This window comes from Manacus vitellinus, unplaced genomic scaffold (assembly GCF_001715985.3).
Source record: "Manacus vitellinus isolate BGI_N305 unplaced genomic scaffold, ASM171598v3 scaffold_24_pilon, whole genome shotgun sequence".
Classification (NCBI taxonomy): Eukaryota; Metazoa; Chordata; class Aves; order Passeriformes; family Pipridae; genus Manacus; species Manacus vitellinus.
In genome coordinates this window covers 9,077,674-9,096,206 of record NW_021939798.1, presented here as the reverse complement: position 1 = coordinate 9,096,206, position 18,533 = coordinate 9,077,674, and the positions used below count along the sequence as shown (strand labels likewise).

At 45.4% G+C, this 18,533-nt stretch overlaps 2 protein-coding genes across 2 annotated transcripts; both read left to right on the top strand.

The window, feature by feature from the left end:
- The first annotated feature begins 2,772 nt into the window (after positions 1-2,772).
- Positions 2,773-10,156, top strand: DDX5 (DEAD-box helicase 5). Its single transcript, XM_029960030.1, has 13 exons — positions 2,773-2,813; positions 4,301-4,466; positions 4,614-4,710; positions 4,807-4,940; positions 5,064-5,129; positions 5,573-5,714; positions 5,792-5,952; positions 6,133-6,305; positions 6,494-6,604; positions 6,814-6,875; positions 6,966-7,025; positions 8,279-8,503; positions 8,991-10,156. Exons 1-13 carry the CDS (start codon positions 2,806-2,808, stop codon positions 9,374-9,376), a joined length of 1,791 nt encoding a protein of 596 aa, XP_029815890.1. The 5' UTR covers positions 2,773-2,805; the 3' UTR covers positions 9,377-10,156.
- Positions 10,157-12,244: 2,088 nt separating this feature from the next.
- On the top strand, positions 12,245-17,850 carry POLG2 (DNA polymerase gamma 2, accessory subunit). Its single transcript, XM_029960093.1, is given in 10 exon segments — positions 12,245-12,602; positions 12,605-12,638; positions 12,640-12,788; positions 13,123-13,249; positions 13,399-13,504; positions 13,881-14,054; positions 15,058-15,198; positions 16,042-16,122; positions 16,664-16,764; positions 17,647-17,850. Coding segments are annotated over 10 exon segments (1,437 nt in total). The 3' UTR covers positions 17,813-17,850.
- Positions 17,851-18,533: the final 683 nt, after the last annotated feature.

The window sequence follows — 18,533 nt, the reverse complement described above, 5'->3', positions numbered from 1 at the left end:
GAAAGAGTGTTAAAACCTTTATTAAAAACAAGATTTAGAACGGTTTGCCTAGTGAAACTCACTCTATTAGCTGTTAGCATACAGGTTTTTGGGAAGGCCGGATGGTGAAAATGTGTTATCTTCCTCACTGAGCAACAGTATTCCACATGCTTCTTAAGAATTCTGGAATTTCCGTGTTGCATCAAGTCACGCAAAGCTAGGATAAAACGGTGCCCTTTGTCCTTAAAGTCCTGGAGCATGAGAGAAGCAGCTGAGATCCCAATTATGGCTGTGAGAACAATGACTGGCAGCAAATAAACCTCAGCGATGTGAGCTCCAGCAGCCCCCGGGTGTCATGTGTAGATATAAATCCAAATCCACACATCATCTTAGGAACACAAAAGAGCTTTTGTGCAGGTAAGCAAACACATCAGTGCTATGACGCTAAACTAAACACGGATTGCAGTTTGATACACATACAGCTCTGTGAAGCTCTGTTTTGTTTCCATATATTGGCTCAAATTAGGAAGAGAAAACAGGAAAATCGATGGTGTTTAACTTGGGTGGAACAGAAAAATGAGGAAGTTTTTCACAAAGGAAATCGAAAGGAGTTCCTTGCAGACTAAATGCTTGCAGGCAAGGCAGAGGCGAGGCTTTTGTTTAGTCTTTTCAATTCTTTAAAACCTTAGAAAGATTAAACAGCACAGAAACAGGAGCCACCATTATACACAAACAAAAAAAATCAAATTAGCTGTGTTAAAATAAATGTAATAGAACAAGAAAAACTCAGATAATTTGTTATTTTTGCAGCCTTTGCAAAAACCTTTTTCAGACTCCTCAGAAACAGGAAGTCTGTAGGGTCAGTAGGCATAGAGTGTTAAGCATTTTGGGGAAAAAGTCTTTCAAAAGCCATATTAAATAAGTAAGTCCATACTGAAAAAAATTGGAGAGGTTCCTCTATTAGAAATTTGCAAGGATAGTATTAACAAAACTGGTCAAATTGGAGTGCTACTAAGAGAAAAAGTTAATTACAAGAAAAAGAGGTGGAATTCCAGATTACTGAAGGGCGAACAGCTGTGGCTATTCATAAACAAAGATAAGCCTGACTGAAGTGTTATGTTCGAGGAAGATGTCGTGGAAACATCTAGTCTTTGCAAACCTCGCTCTATTCTCAGCAACAATCAAAAAAAAAAAAAGAAAAAATTGTTAGAAAATAATACAGAACAGATCAAAAACATCTTCATTCTTTCATTATGTAAATCTATATGGGGTCCAGACCATAAATACTGTGAATTTCTTGTCAATAAATAGAAAATGGCAAGGATACTTAGAAGTGTGGAATTGCTTTAAAAAGAGGAAAAATTAGACTACAGCTTTGGTCTGTAGAGAAGGTAACTTGCAAGATATTAATGTCCACAAAGGGTATAAATAAATAGAAAATTATTACCATTTCTAATAACTCATTTTGATTTGTGTCCTTTTTTCTTACGTGGCAATATGTTGAAAATGAAAGTAAATGTTTTTCAGGTTGCGTACAGTCAAACTGTGAAACACATTGTCATGGTATCTTAGAAGCTAAGGGCATAAATAGAACCAAAATGTGAAGAAATGGCCATCGAATGCAGTTATTTTTGTCTCAGAAAAGCCTTATATCACGGATTGCTAGAAGGTGGGAGGATATAAACGGAGAGTGTTGTTATGGCAGTTCTTCCTTATGTTGTTTTGGTTTTCATCCCTCTCTGCCTGGAACAGGTGGCTGCTGGTGTTTATACTTCAGCTTTTGTGTGTGTAAAGCCTGAGGTACCCGGACATTCAGGTTGTTCTTTACCTGGCAAAGCTGGGCAGGTGAAAAACTCAGTGTCCACTGGGAGTATTGGATGTTTTTATCTGCCCTCTGCCCAGCACAGCCTCCCCTCAGCGCAGCACCCCGAGTGACCTTTGAGTCGGGTTACTGGCCCTGCTTGGAATTCGAAAAGATAACACTGTGGTAACTGTTTACAGACACGTATATGTAACATTTATAAACAGCAACGGGTAACAGCCTAAAAGAACTAGGAAGCATTTAATGATCAGTTACTGTGAGTCCAACTCGCCATGGTGAAGATCTGCATATCCAAGTCCTTCCAAGAGAGAAAGTCACAGGTGGGCATGTGGCTTATCTAACATGAAGTATCAGTTATTAGTTAAAAGCCCAGGCTCCTCTCGACCCTGAGCTTTATGTGTGGAAGCCCTTTCAGGATTTTCACAAGCAGTTCACATGGACTGTATATGGATTTATAAGAACTCGAGGAGCTGCACTGCGGGCGGAAGGTTCCAGGTCTGCCCTGTCAAAAACTGCAGGAGGAGCCAAGCGGCGTCGAAAGGCTGTCGAAAGATTGCAATTATGGAGGGGGAAATCTCGATCTTCTCCATCATCTCCTCCATCCCCGACCCCTCAGGCCGGGACCCCTGAGCGAGAACGAGGCTCCCGGGAGGGAGGGGGCGCTGCGGGCAGTGACGTCAGCGCAGGCACCGCCCCCGAGGGGAGGGGAACTTCCGGCCGCGAGCTCAAAGCCGGTCAGTCGGGCGAGCCGAGGCCGCGCCCACGCGGAAAAGGGCGGGGCCTCGGGGCCGCCTCGGGCCACATATACATAACGGCGGGGAGTGGGGCCCCGCGTGACGTCACGCGCGCGGCTTCCCGGCAGCCCCTTCGCACCCCCTATATAACCGGCGTCGCGAAGGGCCGCGCGCCACAGTGAGCGGCCCCCGTCAGCGGCCGCCCCGATCGTAACAACTCTTCGTCACCGCTTAATGACCTGGGATCCGCCTCGCCACCGCACCATCGCCATGCCCGGGTATGTCATGCGACAGGGACAAGAGGGTGAGTCGCGGGGCCCGGCCGGCGCCCAGCCGCCGCCAGCGTCCGGACTCTGAGCCTCGCCCGTGCGGGCTCCAGGGTTGTTTTTCAGCCGTTTAGAGAATGGCGGCGGGGGCGGGGGTTGGGACCCTGAGCTCCTTCCCGTCAGCGCTGCCGCCCGCGAGAGCCGGCGGGGGGAGGGACCGTGCTTTTTTAGTGGCCAACGCGAAGGTGGGCCGGCGGGGCGGTCCTGGGCTCGGTCTCCTCCTACCTCAGCGCAGCAGGCCGCGCCAGTCGTGAGACCCTCGCTGAGGGGGACGCGCGGCCGTGGCGCGGTGAGGGTATGGTTTTTAATTGGTGAATTTCTAGTGTTATTTTTTTTGTTTTTATGTTCGGGGAAGAAGTAACTGGCGACCGCGTCGACTCGTCGGGGACAGACCCACTCGAACACGGATGCCCGCAAGCCCGGTTCACCAGCCCGCGGCAGCGGCGGCGGCGGGAGGTTTGGTGTGGTCAGTGGGTTTGGCGTGTGCCGGAGGCCCCGGGGAAAATATAGCGGGAGCGTGCTCGGGCATGGCGGTCCCCTCGTTCCCTTCCCCCTCCCGAGGCTCGGGCTGTGTGCCGGCCAGGAGTCCGCGGCGTCCGGCTTTTGTGTTGTGTAAGCGGCATGTTAATGGCCGGCCCCGCCATGCGGTGGCTGAGGGGAATCAAAATGCCGGCTGTGCTGCTGCTGCCTTTGTTCCTCCTCCTCCTCCCCCCGCCCAGCCCCGGCTCTAAAATGGCAGCGGCTGGAAAATGTGGCGTAGACAGAAATGAGAGACAAAGGAAACAGCGCTGGCAGGAAGCAGCGGCCGCTCGGGGAGCGCTGTGTTGTGCTGGGAAGGATCTCGCTCCCGGCGGCCGCCCGGCCAAAATTGGGAAGCGATCGGGGCAGGGGAGGGAGCCCCGCGCTCGGATCCAGCGCACGGCTCCGAGCTGCGCCTCGGGGCGTCGGAGATCAGCATGCTTCCAACACAGGGACCGAACCTAAAATGCTAATAAAACGTATGGCCTTATCGTTGTTCAGAGAAGTGTGTCTTCTGGGATACAAAAAAAACGGTCTATGGCAAAGTTATCCCAGTGTTTCATAACTGCCCCTGCCCGCTTTCAGCAAAGGGAGTGTCACCGGGGTGGGAATCCATTTTGATCACGGGGTAATGCAAAGGTTTTATGGCCTTGCTTTACCTGTTGTAACTTGCCTTTCGATTGCATTTTCTGGAAAATGCAAAGACGTGTTACCTTAGCTTTTTAATAAGAATCGTAGCAAGGCAGGTTGTGGCATCTGCAGCTTAAAGTATGTTTTTTAAAGTTTCAGTATATTAAAGTAGGTAGGGATTATACATCCAGGTTGTAAAGTTACAGGGTGAACCACAAAAATGGTGGTTAACTGGTATAAGAAGACCAAAATGTTTCTCTTGGATTCTACATTACATTCTTTCTCCTTAGGTTTGGAGCCCCCCGTTTTGGAGGAAGTAGAGGTGGACCTCTGTCTGGAAAGAAATTTGGAAACCCTGGGGAAAAACTTACAAAAAAGAAATGGAATTTAGATGAGCTGCCCAAATTTGAGAAGAACTTCTATCAAGAACATCCTGATGTAGTTAGACGTACTCAGGTACGTACCTGATCTGACTCCAGCAAAAGTAAACAGAAAGTGCAAACACATTGAGGGTCATGAGGCCCAGCAGGCACACATGGGCTTACTTAAAATATAACCTTGGTGTCAAAGCTGATTTCCAATAATGGGCGTTTTGTTTTGCAGCAAGAAGTTGAACAGTACAGAGCGAGCAAAGAGGTCACTGTTAGGGGCCATAACTGTCCAAAACCAATTATCAACTTTTATGAAGCTAACTTCCCTGGTAAGTGAAGACCAGTTTACTGTTTCACAGAACTTCTTGTTCTTCAGGCTGGATTAGGGCAGCATCTAAGTTAATATTTTCAATTTTCTCTTCAAGCAAATGTTATGGAAGTAATTCAGAGGCAGAACTTCACTGAACCAACTGCTATCCAAGCACAAGGTTGGCCTGTTGCATTGAGTGGATTGGATATGGTCGGAGTGGCACAGACTGGATCAGGGAAAACTCTCTCTGTAAGTTTTGATTGTAGCCTGGAATACTGCTGAATTTCAGCAGTGACAGTGTGGCCTGGCTTTAGTGCAGGCCGAACACTTCTGGGAAGAGACTGTAACGAGACTTTTCTTTCTTCCAAACAGTACTTACTGCCTGCCATTGTGCATATAAATCACCAGCCATTCCTGGAGCGAGGAGATGGGCCCATTGTGAGTATTCCTGAATGAAAGGGGATCTTAACTTCTAGGGAATGTGACTGGTTTTTACAGTCCAAATTGTCCATGCTCATGAGAGTGCATAGCTGCATTGTGTTCCTGTAGGTGACTAAAGTGGTTCCCTGTTATGTTGTCTTCCAAGAAGATTCTATAAGCTCTGATTGGATTGTCCATACAATAGTGTAGAACAGGGCTAGATGTTATATTTTGGAAATTGCTATCCCCTGGAAGCCAGGGACTTTCAACTATCTTTGCACATGGCATAGGTCAGCGTTTGGTGGTGGTTGAGATGCCAGGTAACTTGGCTTGCTGGTTTGGCCTCTTAAATCCAGTCATTCTGGCACTGAAGGAATATGTGACAAACTTTCCACTCAAAACTAGTCAGACTCCCACCTTTCAACGGGTGTTGGACTAAAAGCTGGGCATGTTGTTTCCAGTGTCTCGTGCTGGCCCCGACCCGTGAGCTGGCCCAGCAGGTGCAGCAGGTGGCTGCTGAGTACAGCAGAGCGTGCCGCTTGAAGTCCACGTGTATCTATGGAGGTGCTCCTAAGGGACCACAAATCCGTGACCTGGAGAGAGGTATGGATCAGTCCTGGTGCACATCTGTCTGAGGTCATGTGAAAGCTGCTTCAGCTGACTGGACTGCTTGATTTTAGGTGTGGAAATCTGCATTGCAACACCTGGAAGACTTATAGACTTCTTAGAAGCTGGAAAGACCAATCTCAGGAGGTGTACTTACCTTGTCCTTGATGAAGCTGACAGGATGCTTGACATGGGATTTGAACCTCAAATCAGAAAAATTGTGGATCAGATTAGAGTGAGTATAAATAATTCATGTATTTATCATTATTGCATAAAAAAAAAATGCCCCTGTGCTTATTAAAGTAAGGACAATGCAATTAACTCAATTAACTTTCTCATGCTTGCCTGGGGTTTTTTTTGGTTTGGCATTTGACCCGACTATATGTTGATCTTTACTGACCTAATCCTTCTCCAGCCTGACAGGCAGACTCTGATGTGGAGTGCCACATGGCCCAAGGAAGTGAGGCAGCTGGCTGAAGACTTCTTGAAAGAATACGTGCACATCAACATTGGTGCACTGGAACTCAGTGCAAACCACAACATTCTGCAGATTGTGGATGTGTGCCACGATGTAGAGAAAGATGACAAGTAAGCAGTGTGTGGGGGCAAAGCATTGTGTTTTCTAATGGTCAGTTTTAGTTTATGAACTGTGAAATGAATTTGTCTTGATGGATTTTTGACACCAGTCTGAGACTACTAAAAATCTACAAATCTGACTGTTTAAACTTGCACAGTGCAAATCAATCTGAACTCTAACCATCATCTCTTCATAACAGGCTTATTCGTTTGATGGAGGAAATCATGAGTGAGAAGGAAAACAAAACAATTGTTTTTGTGGAAACCAAAAGACGTTGTGATGATCTCACCAGGAAGATGAGGAGAGATGGGTGAGTAACAGCTGGGACTTCACTGAGCCACCTTGACCGGCCTGAGTGGGCTCTTGATTCCTAACTGTGGTATCAAAACTGTCAAATAGGGACACTGGGTGTTAATTGTGAAGCTCAGATTAACTTTGCAATTTGCCAGTAGCCCTGTCTTTGACTACAGAACCCACGTGAAGGGATGGTCTTGGGTCAATCAAATTCTGTATTTTCAGGTGGCCAGCGATGGGTATTCATGGTGACAAAAGTCAGCAGGAGCGGGACTGGGTTCTAAATGGTGAGTATTTCAGCAATTTCTGCAGAGTTCCTGCAAAGCATCTTCTGTGTGTTACTGAAGGAAGGAACTGATTCATTTCTTGTGTTACAGAATTCAAACATGGGAAAGCACCAATCCTGATTGCTACAGATGTTGCATCCAGAGGTCTAGGTTAGTACAACTCGTAATGCCAGTTGCCCAAAGCTTTTAAAGAAAGTCTATTGCTTTCTTTAACCTCTGCATTTTTCTAAGTTTTCTTCACATAAAGGTGCAGTCTTTGTGGCAAGGCCTAGGCATGACAATCGGAGGACTCGAGGGGGATGGAGGACTAGTGGAAATGATCGGCTGGCTGCTTCCAGTCAAATAGAGAGGTGAAAACTGAGAGCATTGTGTGCCAGTAATCTTCAAAAGGCAAAGATCATCCTTTAAACTACTACCCCATAAACTGTTCTCTCATGAAATAAGCAGTTTCATTCACAGTTCACTTTGCCCTGGTATTTCTCTTCTCTCCATGCTTTGCATGATTTGCCATGGTGCAGTACTGTTAGTTTTGTGCATACTGTTTGCTGTGATCTGTGGGTCTTTGAATTTCAGTGAGTTTTTTTGAAATGTTGAAGGACATAATTTTAAACTTCAATGTTCAATGAAATTTTTTTCAACCATGAAAATGGAGAGAGCAGCTTTAAAACGTACTAAGCCTTGTGCAAATTGGTGAGTACTGGCACATGAAATCTGAGAATAAAAGTCCACCTCTCACTTTAACAAGTGGGGCAGGAAAGCAATGGCTTTTCAATGCCTTTGAAAGTCGGAGTTCCTCCACCTATACATAGTCGTCATGTCGAGACCTGCCAGAGAGAGACACATTCTCAAGTGAACCCTGGCTTCTTGGAAGCGCTTGCCTAGACGAGACACAGTGCATAAAAACAACTTGGTGACTTTGGGGGGACAGGTATGTTTTTCTTGCAGCTGCGGTTCAAAGGTCTTGGCAAGACGAGCAGTGTGGCCCATTTTTTTTTTGAGCTTCTAATGAGTGTGTATGTGAAGGACCTTGTATGTTTTTACTCTAAGGTCCTCAAATGAGCACATGAAGAGGCTGCTGTGAGATTTAGTGGCCCTACTGCAAAGAAGCTTTCAGATGTCACTTGATGATTTGTAAAGGGGACTCTTGAGTTGGGAATGACAAGCAAATGCATACTCCTTATGGTAAGGTTTTGGCTCACAGGGTGGGTGATGAGACGGGATCAGACGGAGTGTGCATTACTTTCTCTTCCACAATACTCTTGCAGAAATGGATGATTCTAACACTGTTCTTTGCAGCCATTATTCCCTTTTAAATACTCTTGTCTAATGTTTATCTTCGATTTGGCTGTTGTGGTGTGCAAAACTTTGTACTTCGCCTTTTGCCACACTGCAACACTTTACAGATGTGGAAGATGTGAAATTTGTCATCAATTATGACTACCCTAACTCCTCAGAGGACTATATCCACCGAATTGGACGAACTGCCCGCAGTACCAAAACAGGCACAGCATACACATTCTTTACTCCTAACAATATTAAGCAAGTAAATGACCTCATCTCTGTGCTTCGGGAGGCTAATCAAGCCATCAACCCCAAATTGCTTCAGCTGATTGAAGACAGAGGGTCAGGTAAGTGCTCTTCTTGATCTAAGTGTGCATAGCTTTCCTCTGAGAACAAAAAGGAAACTCCAATTCCACCTCCAGCCTCTCTCCAAAATGGATGTGGAAGGTGGTTTAGTTACCAGTTATGGTGACCTCAGAAGGTATTTAGAAACAGCAATAACAAAAAACAACACCCAGATGCTCCCAGGTCGTGCTGTGGAGCACTTATGGCTAGCGCTGGCCAAAGAGGCACTTCTGATTTGGTCAGAAATAAAACACTTTTGGGCTCAGTTTTGTGGCCTTCTCTCCCACGGTTTGGAAAGGTGGATGGACCCAAGTGTCCTGCTGGCAAGGTGAAAGTGCCATTTTGCCTGGATGCCACCACTTGTGTTACAGGGAGAGCGTGTGACTGTCCTCAGAGTAGATTTGCATTGCTGGGCCAGAAAAGGAAAGGTGATGAGGTGAACTCGGGCAGCCTCTGTAATCCATGTAACTGTCTTGTCTCTCTCACTAGGTCGCTCCCGAGGGGATCGCCGTGACAGATACTCTGCGGGCAAAAGGGGTGGATTTAGTAGCTTTAGAGAGAGGGAGAACTTTGAGAGAACCTATGGCGCGCTAGGCAAGAGAGACTTCGGAGCCAAAACTCAGAACGGGGCCTACAGTGCCCAGAGTTTCAGCAATGGAACTCCCTTTGGGAATGGCTTTGCAGCTGCAGGGATGCAGGCTGGCTTCAGGGCGGGCGGTAACCCCGCAGGAGCGTACCAGAACGGCTACGAGCAGCAGTACGGCTCCAACATTGCCAACATGCACAATGGCATGAACCAGCAGCAGTACGCCTACCCTGCCACTGGTGCTGCTCCTATGATAGGTTACCCCATGCCCACAAGTTATTCTCAATAACTTAGTGTAATTTAAATGTCTCAGTTTTTCATAATTGCTCTTTATATTGTGTGTTATCAAAACCAGGATAGTTATTTAAGAAAATGGGAAACGCAGAAATGACTGCAGTGCAGCAGTAATTATGGTGCACTTTTTCGCTATTTAAGTTGAATATTTCTCTACATTCCTGAAACAATTTTTAGTTTTTTGTACTAGAAAATGCAGACAGTGTTTTCAAAGTAAATGTACAGTGATTTGAAATACAGTACCAGAAGGCAGTGCATGGCCTTCCAATAAAGATATTTGAAGACCGAATTTTCTTTCAGATGACAATTTTCTCAACATGTGCACAACTTTACATTAATGGAATGTTAAAATGTTTTTATATTAAATTCTAGAAAGGTTTCTCAACTGTGTCTGATTAAACATTTAAGCTTATACAAAAACCAGCCTTGCCTTGATTGGGCTAGATTGCTTAGCATGGCAGGCTCTGCTTCGATGGGGAAGAAAATTTAGGCTGGCTTCTAAGAAAGTGTTGGAAACAGTGTTCTTCCTTGTCTCACTAGCGTAGGGCCAGTTCTTGGAGAAGATCAAAACTCTGTAGTGGTGTTGCTAACGAGCTGCTACGAGCGTAGGAAGCTTCTGCAGCACAGTAACCGTCGCCTTCACACGAGCATATGTGCAGACCAGGCTTGAGTGTCGTGTACCCACAGCTGCCAGGCCTTGTGAGTTAGCATGCAGGCTTCTGAGCTTCAGAGAAACGGGAAGATCTTAGTATTAAAACTTCAAATTATACTTAAACCGGTATTGAGCAGTGATTTCTTTATGGAAGCGGGCGGAGGGAAGTGGGCTGTTGATCCATGAATGTGCCTCATGGATTTTTTTTTTTTAAGACTTTTAATATGTGCAAATGACTCTAATCTCAAAGCACTGCCCATGCTGAGTGAAGCAACAGCGTTTCCTTGATGAGCAGAGCTGGAATAATACTTGATCTCGGGGTTAAAGTGCTTAATGCTTTCAAGTACAGTTATTAAAATTCCAGTTAACACTAACTTTCAGTTCCTTCCTCTCACTTGTTTACCAGTAACAGTGATGAGTTTCAAGTTTAACAATGCTTAATTACAGCTTAATGTGTGCAAGTTGAGTCTACAAGATTCTAGGTTACTTTAAACCCAAGTTAGACTATTTCTTTTACACTTAAAATCTTTTTTGATTAGTCTATGCTTAGCCCTTGGTGATTGTTTCCCTCTGAGGCTCAGCTTGTGATGTTCTTTAATACAGCCTAATCTGCCTCATAATTGTTTCCTCCTTTTCTGTGGAGTTCTGTCTCTTGACAGTATTTTGTGATCGTTTGCTGTTGTGAGAACTTCAGCTGGAGGCTTGAAACTACCCCACCTGACTGCAGTTGGCAATGTGTTGCTTTAGTTTTTTAATTGGCTCTGCAACATTGCCTTTGCCCAGTGCCACCAGTGTCGAAAGACAAGGAAGTAGGTTACTTATCACTGAAGTATGACTTAATCCTTAAGTTTCCAGGTCAGTGGCCTGAAACAAAATGCATTTGAAAGCTTAGTTTTGAAAATTTCAGTATAAAGGTTTTTTAGTATTAAAATAGTAAATTTACAGCTTGTGATTTAAAACTGACAGATTAGGGTCTTTTAACATTGATGCAAAACCTGAACAGCCTCTTTCCACTTGTATTTTTTACTTGTCAAATGACGATCATCTGGGGGAAGTGTCAGGTGGGCACTCATAACATTTGCACATAAAATGATGAAAAGAGACGAGCTCTACTAAACAGCTTTGCTACTCTGGTAGAACTGAGCTCATGGCAAATCTGCCTTAGATATAAAATGCCTTGCAATACTTCTCCACCCAGGAGCAGCAGCTCCTCCGGCTGACCCAGTGCCCTACTAATGCGTCTTTTCAGTCCTGGGTCCTGGGGTGGGGGCTGAGCAGCAGAACCGGCGCGGGGATTATCCCAGCCCGAGCCTTTCATGACTCCAGCCCGCAGAATGGTTCCCGTCTCACGCTCCTCCTCCTGGCGCCGCTGCGAACTCGTGATGCAGCGACTATGGAAATTTCCACTGCGCTGCCTTTGCTCTGCCAGCGTGAACTCGAGAGCCCCGAGGAGCGAAGGGGCCTCACCCGCCCTCTTGGCAGGAGCTCTGCCTTGCTGTGCCTCGGGCCTGTGGCTGCCCCGGGGATGGGCTTTTCCCCTGGAATGTCCCCGGGCAGCTGCCCCGTGTTCCCATCACAGCAGGGTCTTTCCCACCCCACTGCCCCTTCTAACCCCTCCAGAGATTTGGACCTCCGTGTCCGAGAGGGGAAGGTGAGATGTGACCCCGTGGCAGCTGTGGCCTTGTTGCCGATTTTAGGTGCTCTCTAAACACAGACACAGTTTGGTTTAGAAAGAAGACGTTTATTCTGCACAGGGTGCAAGGTGGAGGCTTCCAAAAATATGGTTAAAAAGGGACATCTTCTATACAGTAAAATTTACACCAACCCTCCTACCTGCTACATATGCTCTGCCTACCTAATGCATGTTTATTTGTCTGATTTTGAATGCTCAAAACACAACGTTCTATATTACACAACTTCTATTATAAGTTACCCGACGACATAAGCTACGTTTACAAAAGGCGAGGAAGTCCAGCTTGAAGACACTAATTCCTTTTGTTAAAGCTATACCACAGCACCATTACGTTTACAAAAGGTGCGAAGATCGGGCTGGGCACAGGTAATGAAGTTTGAGGATAGCGCCGAGCTCGGCCCAGGGTCGGGTCCAAGGTCGCTCTAAGGTCGGGGGTCCCCGGCGGGGGCGGGCCGGTGGCGCTGTCACGTGCGCAATGCGCAGCCGCCCGGCCCGCCGCCGTAGGGAGCGGGGAAAGGATGGCAGCTTGGGCGCCCGCCAGGGCTAGGCGGCTGGGCGGCCCGCCGCCGCGTTGGTGGCGGCCCCGAGACCGAGGGCGAACGGGCGCGTCCCGGGGCGGGCGGGAAAGCCGCCGGGGTGCGCAGCGCGGCACCAAGCTACGCGGCGGGCGGCGGCGGGGCGGAGGCGCGGGGCGGGGCGAGGAGCTGCTGGAAGGTCGTGCTGGCGGCGAGGCGGTTCCTTGCTGCGCGCGCGAGAAGGCCGCTGCCTGGCGCCCTAACCTGCCAGCGGGCAGGCACCCGGGGCTTCGCCCGCTGGGCCGCGGCCACTGCGCGCCAACCTGGCGGCGGCAGTGGTGGGACTCGGCCATACCCCCGCGGGGCAGGTGTTCGCCGTGGATGCTCCGCTCCACGGCCCGCTCCGGAGCCCCGCGGGACGATAGCGGGGGCCTGCAGGCTGCTGCAGCCGAACGCTGCCGGGACGCCCTGCAGGGCTGTGGGCACAGCCCGGCCCTGGACCAAGTGCTGGGCACCGCGGGGGTGCTGCGGGAGAGCCTTCTGCCCGGTAGGTCCCGGGCGGCCCCGCACAGCCTGGGTCCTGCTAACGGGGTTCTGGTTGGGAGAGAAACAGCTGCGTTTAAGGGGATTTTCCAGGTCTTTTGGCTGCGTACTCTGAGTTTGTCCTTTTCGAGGACCTGAGCAGCACAGGTGGGCAGGGGGTGCACTCTGTAGTTAAGGGAAAGGCACTAAAAATGAGCCCGTCCCTGCAAAGCATCAGTGCTAGTGAGGCTTCACATACAAACAACACTTGTGTCATGTTCTACGTTTGCTGTTGGTAGACTGAAAATGTAAAAAAACTTCCCAGTGGCCACTAAATTCAGGGATTTACCTTTTGACAGGTGTTCTGGAGCAGTATGTCAGCTGCTTAGAGCTGGTGAACAAAAGACTGCCCTGTGGCCTGGCTCAGATTGGAGTGTGCTTTCATTCTCTTCCAGAAAGTGAACAACCCGAGGAAAACCTTACAAGGTAGAGTAATAGGGGGATTAATCCCTTTCCATGCTTAAAGCAACTGTTAACACCTGTTTCACTTTTGGATCGTTTTTGAATGCTGTCTCTTGCTTTTTCCCCTGTTATTTCCGAAGGTGTTAACTTGCTGCCCTTGCTATTGTTTAAAGAATAGGAGAGAGGACCACGTCCTTGCTTGCATGGTTTAGTTCTCCCAGAACTTCAGGACAGTGGCTCGATTACTGGCTACGCCAGAGGCTCCAGTGGTGGAGAAAGGTAACAGCAGCATATCCCTGGGGAATCTTGGCCTGCTCCTTTCAGAGGGGCAATAGTCACCCTGGTTGGTTTTATGGCCTTACATTACTGGCCGGTTCTAGCCACTGAAATGGGCTTATTTCTCGTGGAAACTGAAAAGCAACTGAAGTTTGTGACAAACCCGATAAGAAGTTTGTCACGTGGCTTACAGAAAGCCAAATGTTTTGTGTTTGTAAGTGATGTGAGATTAAAATGCCGTGAAACAACAGAGAGATTTGGGCTGTAATTTCTAAAAATCTTTTGCTGAAAATCACAGATTTCAGCTTGCATTGCAGACTTGGTTTTTTAGTTAATACAGGATTCACAGTGTTACACCTCTTACACCTTTTATTTTCAGTTTGCAGTAGGCCCATCTAACTTCAGCAGCAGTGACTTTCATGATGAAGAAGGCAGAAGAGGATTTAAGTTACATTACAAGTTTCCTTGGGGGACAGAAACAATAGAAACACTGAAGAACCTTGGTGATACTGAACTGTTACAGATGTATCCAGGGGAAAGTTCAAAATTACTTGTAAGCTTCACTATATTAAAAATCTTTTCTGATAAAGAGGGTAATGTGTGAGAGAAATGGTTTCTTTGCTGGTCCTGTTGCTTAACAGGTGACTGTCTTGTTATTTGTTGGCTGTAAAAGTAGTACAGTTGATACTCTGCAGTCAGACCTCCATTTTCAGAAGATGATAAAATAGTGTTTTGGGACTTTTTTTGCAATAAGTTAATTAACTGTGATTAGAAATGAACTGTATTGACAAGACAGCTGTTATCAGTGCTGTCTTTACCTGTGTCTGTTAAAAGATGTCAAGGGAAATCAGACTGTGCTTTGCAATGTTCAGTTTGCATGAAAAAAAAACCCTGTAAATGTTTTTTTCTTGCTGTAGCTTGTTCACATCCATATATGTGGAATATTATGTAGGTTAATGGGTTATAAACACTGCAAAAGGCTTTATAGAAGTTACCACACTCAAAGAGGGAATGGATTAGAGGGAAACCTCTCCACTGAATGTATTGGAGGGGGACAAACTTCTAGTGAATGGCAATGTTTGAAGTCAGGCTGAACAGTGAAAGTGAGAGTAACTTGGTATTTTACCAGTAAATTGCAACCTTCTCCTTCTCGTGACAGTCCAGTGTTTCCTGGTTTTGCAGTTTATTTCTGTAGAGAAGGTGGAAGACTAACCTACAAAACTGGGGCAGGGATTTCTTGGAACGTGGGGAGAGGTCCTCCTGTTTACTTTGAAATAATCTACACATCTCCAAAGGAAAATGCAATTTCAAGTGTATTCGCCATAGATTTAAATTTATGATCATAGTGGCAGGCAAGAAACTAATTCCATCCTGCTCTGACCTTCTGCTTTCCCCAGTGTTGCAGTGTTACCTGATAACTTTTTAAAATACATGTCTGATTGTGCTTTAAACATTATAAAGGTACTCGACCTCAATGCCTCATTATACATTTAAAGCAAGCAAAAGGCTTTTTGGGTCAATCTTTGATGTTTCCCTTTGTGTTTTTTTCTCTTCAGGGCCGAGATGGAAGGAAGAATGTTATTCCTCATGTTCTGTCTATGAATGGAAACCTGGACCGAGGAGTCTTGGCCTATCTCTTTGATTCCCTGCAGCTGGCTGAGAATCCATTAGCAACAAAGAAAAATTCACAGAGAAAGGTAACTTTCTGTAGAAAGTGTAACAAAAGTCTTAAGTACAAAAGCCACAGACAATATGGTAAATTCAAGCATGGAAATGTCTCCTTTTTCCACCTGGCCATCCTCTTCCCTTCCCAAATGGATGCAGACTGACTGTTCTCACTGGTAGCACCAGGCTGGCCCCATGGCACTGCCCAGCAGGCCTTGTCACCCACATAAGCATTTTTTTCTCTCACTCTGAGGTTCCCTTTCCTGTTTTACCTTTTTCTCTGATGGGCAGGCAGGCTCTTGCCATACAAGCAGTGAAGGAGTTAAGAGAAGTTGGAATGTAGCTGCAGTTTGTGGAAAAGAGGAATTTGTCTCTTCCAGCAGCATTTGAAGGTGGCTGAGAAGAGCAGAAAAAGTGGGTCACAGGTGGTAGTGGGGCATCTTCCCAAGGACCATGGTTATTCCCACTTTTACCCCGTTTCTCTGCAGTTTGAGTGCTGGCTGGCAGACAGGGCTTGTCACCCAAACAGCTGTTTGTTCTTTAAGAACAGGCAGTAGACTGGATGGGAACTGTCTGCTGGGCTGTCTCTGATCACTCTGGCTCCGTTCAAGATGATGGAGCTCTGCTAACAAATCTTCATTTCTTTCCTGGGGCTCAGCCAAAATGGAGTAATTTCTGCCCTGTGAGTCTAGCTGGAGTATGAGTGTGCTAGTTATATAAAATACAGCTTGCTGCTAGTTCAGGAATTTGTGCTATGAGAAAATTTTTGCCTGTTTAGAGCCTTAATTTCAGTTAAAAAAACTTACTATTTCCTAGATCTGTAGAATTGCTGCTAAACAAATTTGGTAATCTGTTGCTTTTTTAAAATTTACAAGGTACTTAAGCTACATCCTTGTTTAGCACCTCTTAAAGTGGCCTTGGATGTAGGAAAAGGTCCAACAACAGAGCTGAGACAGGTATGTGGTAAGACAGTATTTTAATTATGAGCATTGAATCTCCACGTTACAGTTCAGACAGGGTTTGTGTTGGGGAAAATCTTTCTGCTGCTTTGATTCCTGCTGTGCAGCTTGTGAGTCACAGCCAAAGAAGTTCACTGCAGGCAGTTCCCTGTGTGGACACACTGCTTTTGGTGCTGTTAATAGACCTGATACTTGTTCCATGCAACATTAAAGAAAATAAATAACACAGTCCCTCCCAGCTTCTTAATATTTCAGAATTATCTTAACACATGGATTGCATCTTCAGAAGGATTTCTTAAGAGTTTTTATGTCAGTCAGTCATTGTCAGTCCTCACAGAAAGGAGCAAACTTACACTGTTCTTAAACAGAATTGGAGATTTAATTGCCAGGCTGCTTTCCATTTGGAGATTATTTCAGCCAGCAAATTAACACCAGCTAGGAATGTTAATACCACACATGTTAGAGTTCTAATGGTTTCTTTGTTGAGTCTCAGACCCTCAAAGTCTGTCTTTTAACTTCTGTTTTTAAATGATCACAGGTTTGTCAAGGACTGTTCAATGAACTGACAGAAAACAGAATTTCTGTGTGGCCAGGTTATCTTGAAACTGTGCCAGTGTCTCTGGAACAGCTTTATACAAAGTAAGGAGAAACAATCTTTGGTAAATTAAAGTATGAAGGTGAAAGATGACTTTCTGTGGACTAGTGCAAATATGCCTGATTTCAGTAAGAAGTCATTGGGTGCAGTAACCACATGACTGAAGGCATTGATCCCAAACTACAGACTTGGATTTGAGTAGTTTTATTATGAAAAGCATATTGTTCATTTTTTAAATTAAGTATAAGCTTTTCATGTGCTATTGTTATTTCCCTGGAAGTGTGAAATGCCTTTTAGAGACTCTCCTATTGAAAATAAATTTCTTCACATGAGCCAGAAGCTCTCAGAATTGTTTCCCACCCTCAGCCCCATTTTTGCGTCTGCTCTGGTTCTGTGTTTCATTCTTAAGTACTGTTTCAAGTAGCACACTGTGTCTAGTCTTAAAAGTTCTTCCAAATCTGGAACCATTACTGTCAGTGTATGTGATGGAATTATTTGTGGATATAAAAACAGCTATTCCATTTGGGGGCTTCATGTATGAGTTGTTTATCAGGAGTGAATTTGGGGCATATGGCTGCTCATGTCAGTGGATCTTGATATTGATGAATATTTCTTAGAGAAAATAAATACAACTATTTGTTCATGTGCAGTAGTATTCAAAGTAAGTCAGATAAATTCTACTTCTGCAAAAATATTCCTGTAATAGGTCACTAGATAACATTCTTTTATGTACTAAAGTAGCTAAATAATTTAAAGAAATGTAATCAGGAAAGCAAGGAATGGCAACAAGAAAACTGGTGTCGTCATGCTGGACTTGGTGCAGTACAGCAAAAATAAATATTTACAGCTTGTGGTCATTGGCACATAATTTATCTGATTTTTTCCACACACCAAAAGCAGTAACAGGGGGACTCTTTTCTTTTCAGGTACGATGAGATGAGCATTCTCTTCACGATCTTGATAACTGATGCCACTCTGGAGAACGGGGTGGTCCAGCTGAGGAGCAGAGACACCACCATGAAGGAAATGATGCACATTTCTAGGCTGAAGGACTTTCTAACTAAATATGTGACGTCAGCCAAAAATGTGTAAGCTGGAATTCACTGAATAAAGGGATTTTCTTAAACCTCTGTGCCTGGACAGGTTTCAGCGCTGTCATGGTCTTGGTGGTTTCTCTGCAAATAGCTCTGCTAAAGTTTGGTGGTGCATCTCTTTGCTGCCAAGTCTAGGCCATCCAGGTCTTCCAGGTTTCCTTGGAAAAAGGCAAGAGATGCAACTTGTCCTTGGTTAGCAGGGCTAACCATATCCTCATTCATGTCTCTACTGTCAGGTAAAAGTACTCCATCCTAAGCTAAAAATTCAGCTTTCATCTGTGTTGGTAACACAATTATGATCTCTGCTGGAAAATGGGATTTTATATAAAAGACTTCCAAATCTTAAACGTTTTAATAAATCAGTGTCTTTGTACTATCTGTTTGTAGGAATGTGTTTTAATCACGTGGCCCCAGTTCTTCAGCATTCAAGCTACTTCATCTTGCACTTGATAAACATAAAAATCAGAAGTAAGTTATCAAGAGTAACAGAGGAATAGATTTAAATAAATTGTAAAGGTTTTTACAAGTATTTTTTGTGGAAAGAAAAAGTCTTGTGTATATAAGATGCTGGAAAAAGCCTAATGTGTGATCACATTTTTCCTGCTGAGCATAGTGGTTAAAATCAGATACAAGAGTTTGCAGAGATACAGAATTGAGTGTTTCTGATCTTCTGGAGATTTACAGCATGTTCAGAGCTTGTTGAGTCACTGTGTAAAGTG

Excerpts from the sequence above, each read along its gene's own strand:
- DDX5 (XM_029960030.1), top strand. Across the intron at positions 5,953-6,132 it reads AAATTGTGGATCAGATTAGA|CCTGACAGGCAGACTCTGAT; the intron begins GTGAGTATAAAT and ends ATCCTTCTCCAG. Across the intron at positions 7,026-8,278 it reads TGTTGCATCCAGAGGTCTAG|ATGTGGAAGATGTGAAATTT; the intron begins GTTAGTACAACT and ends AACACTTTACAG.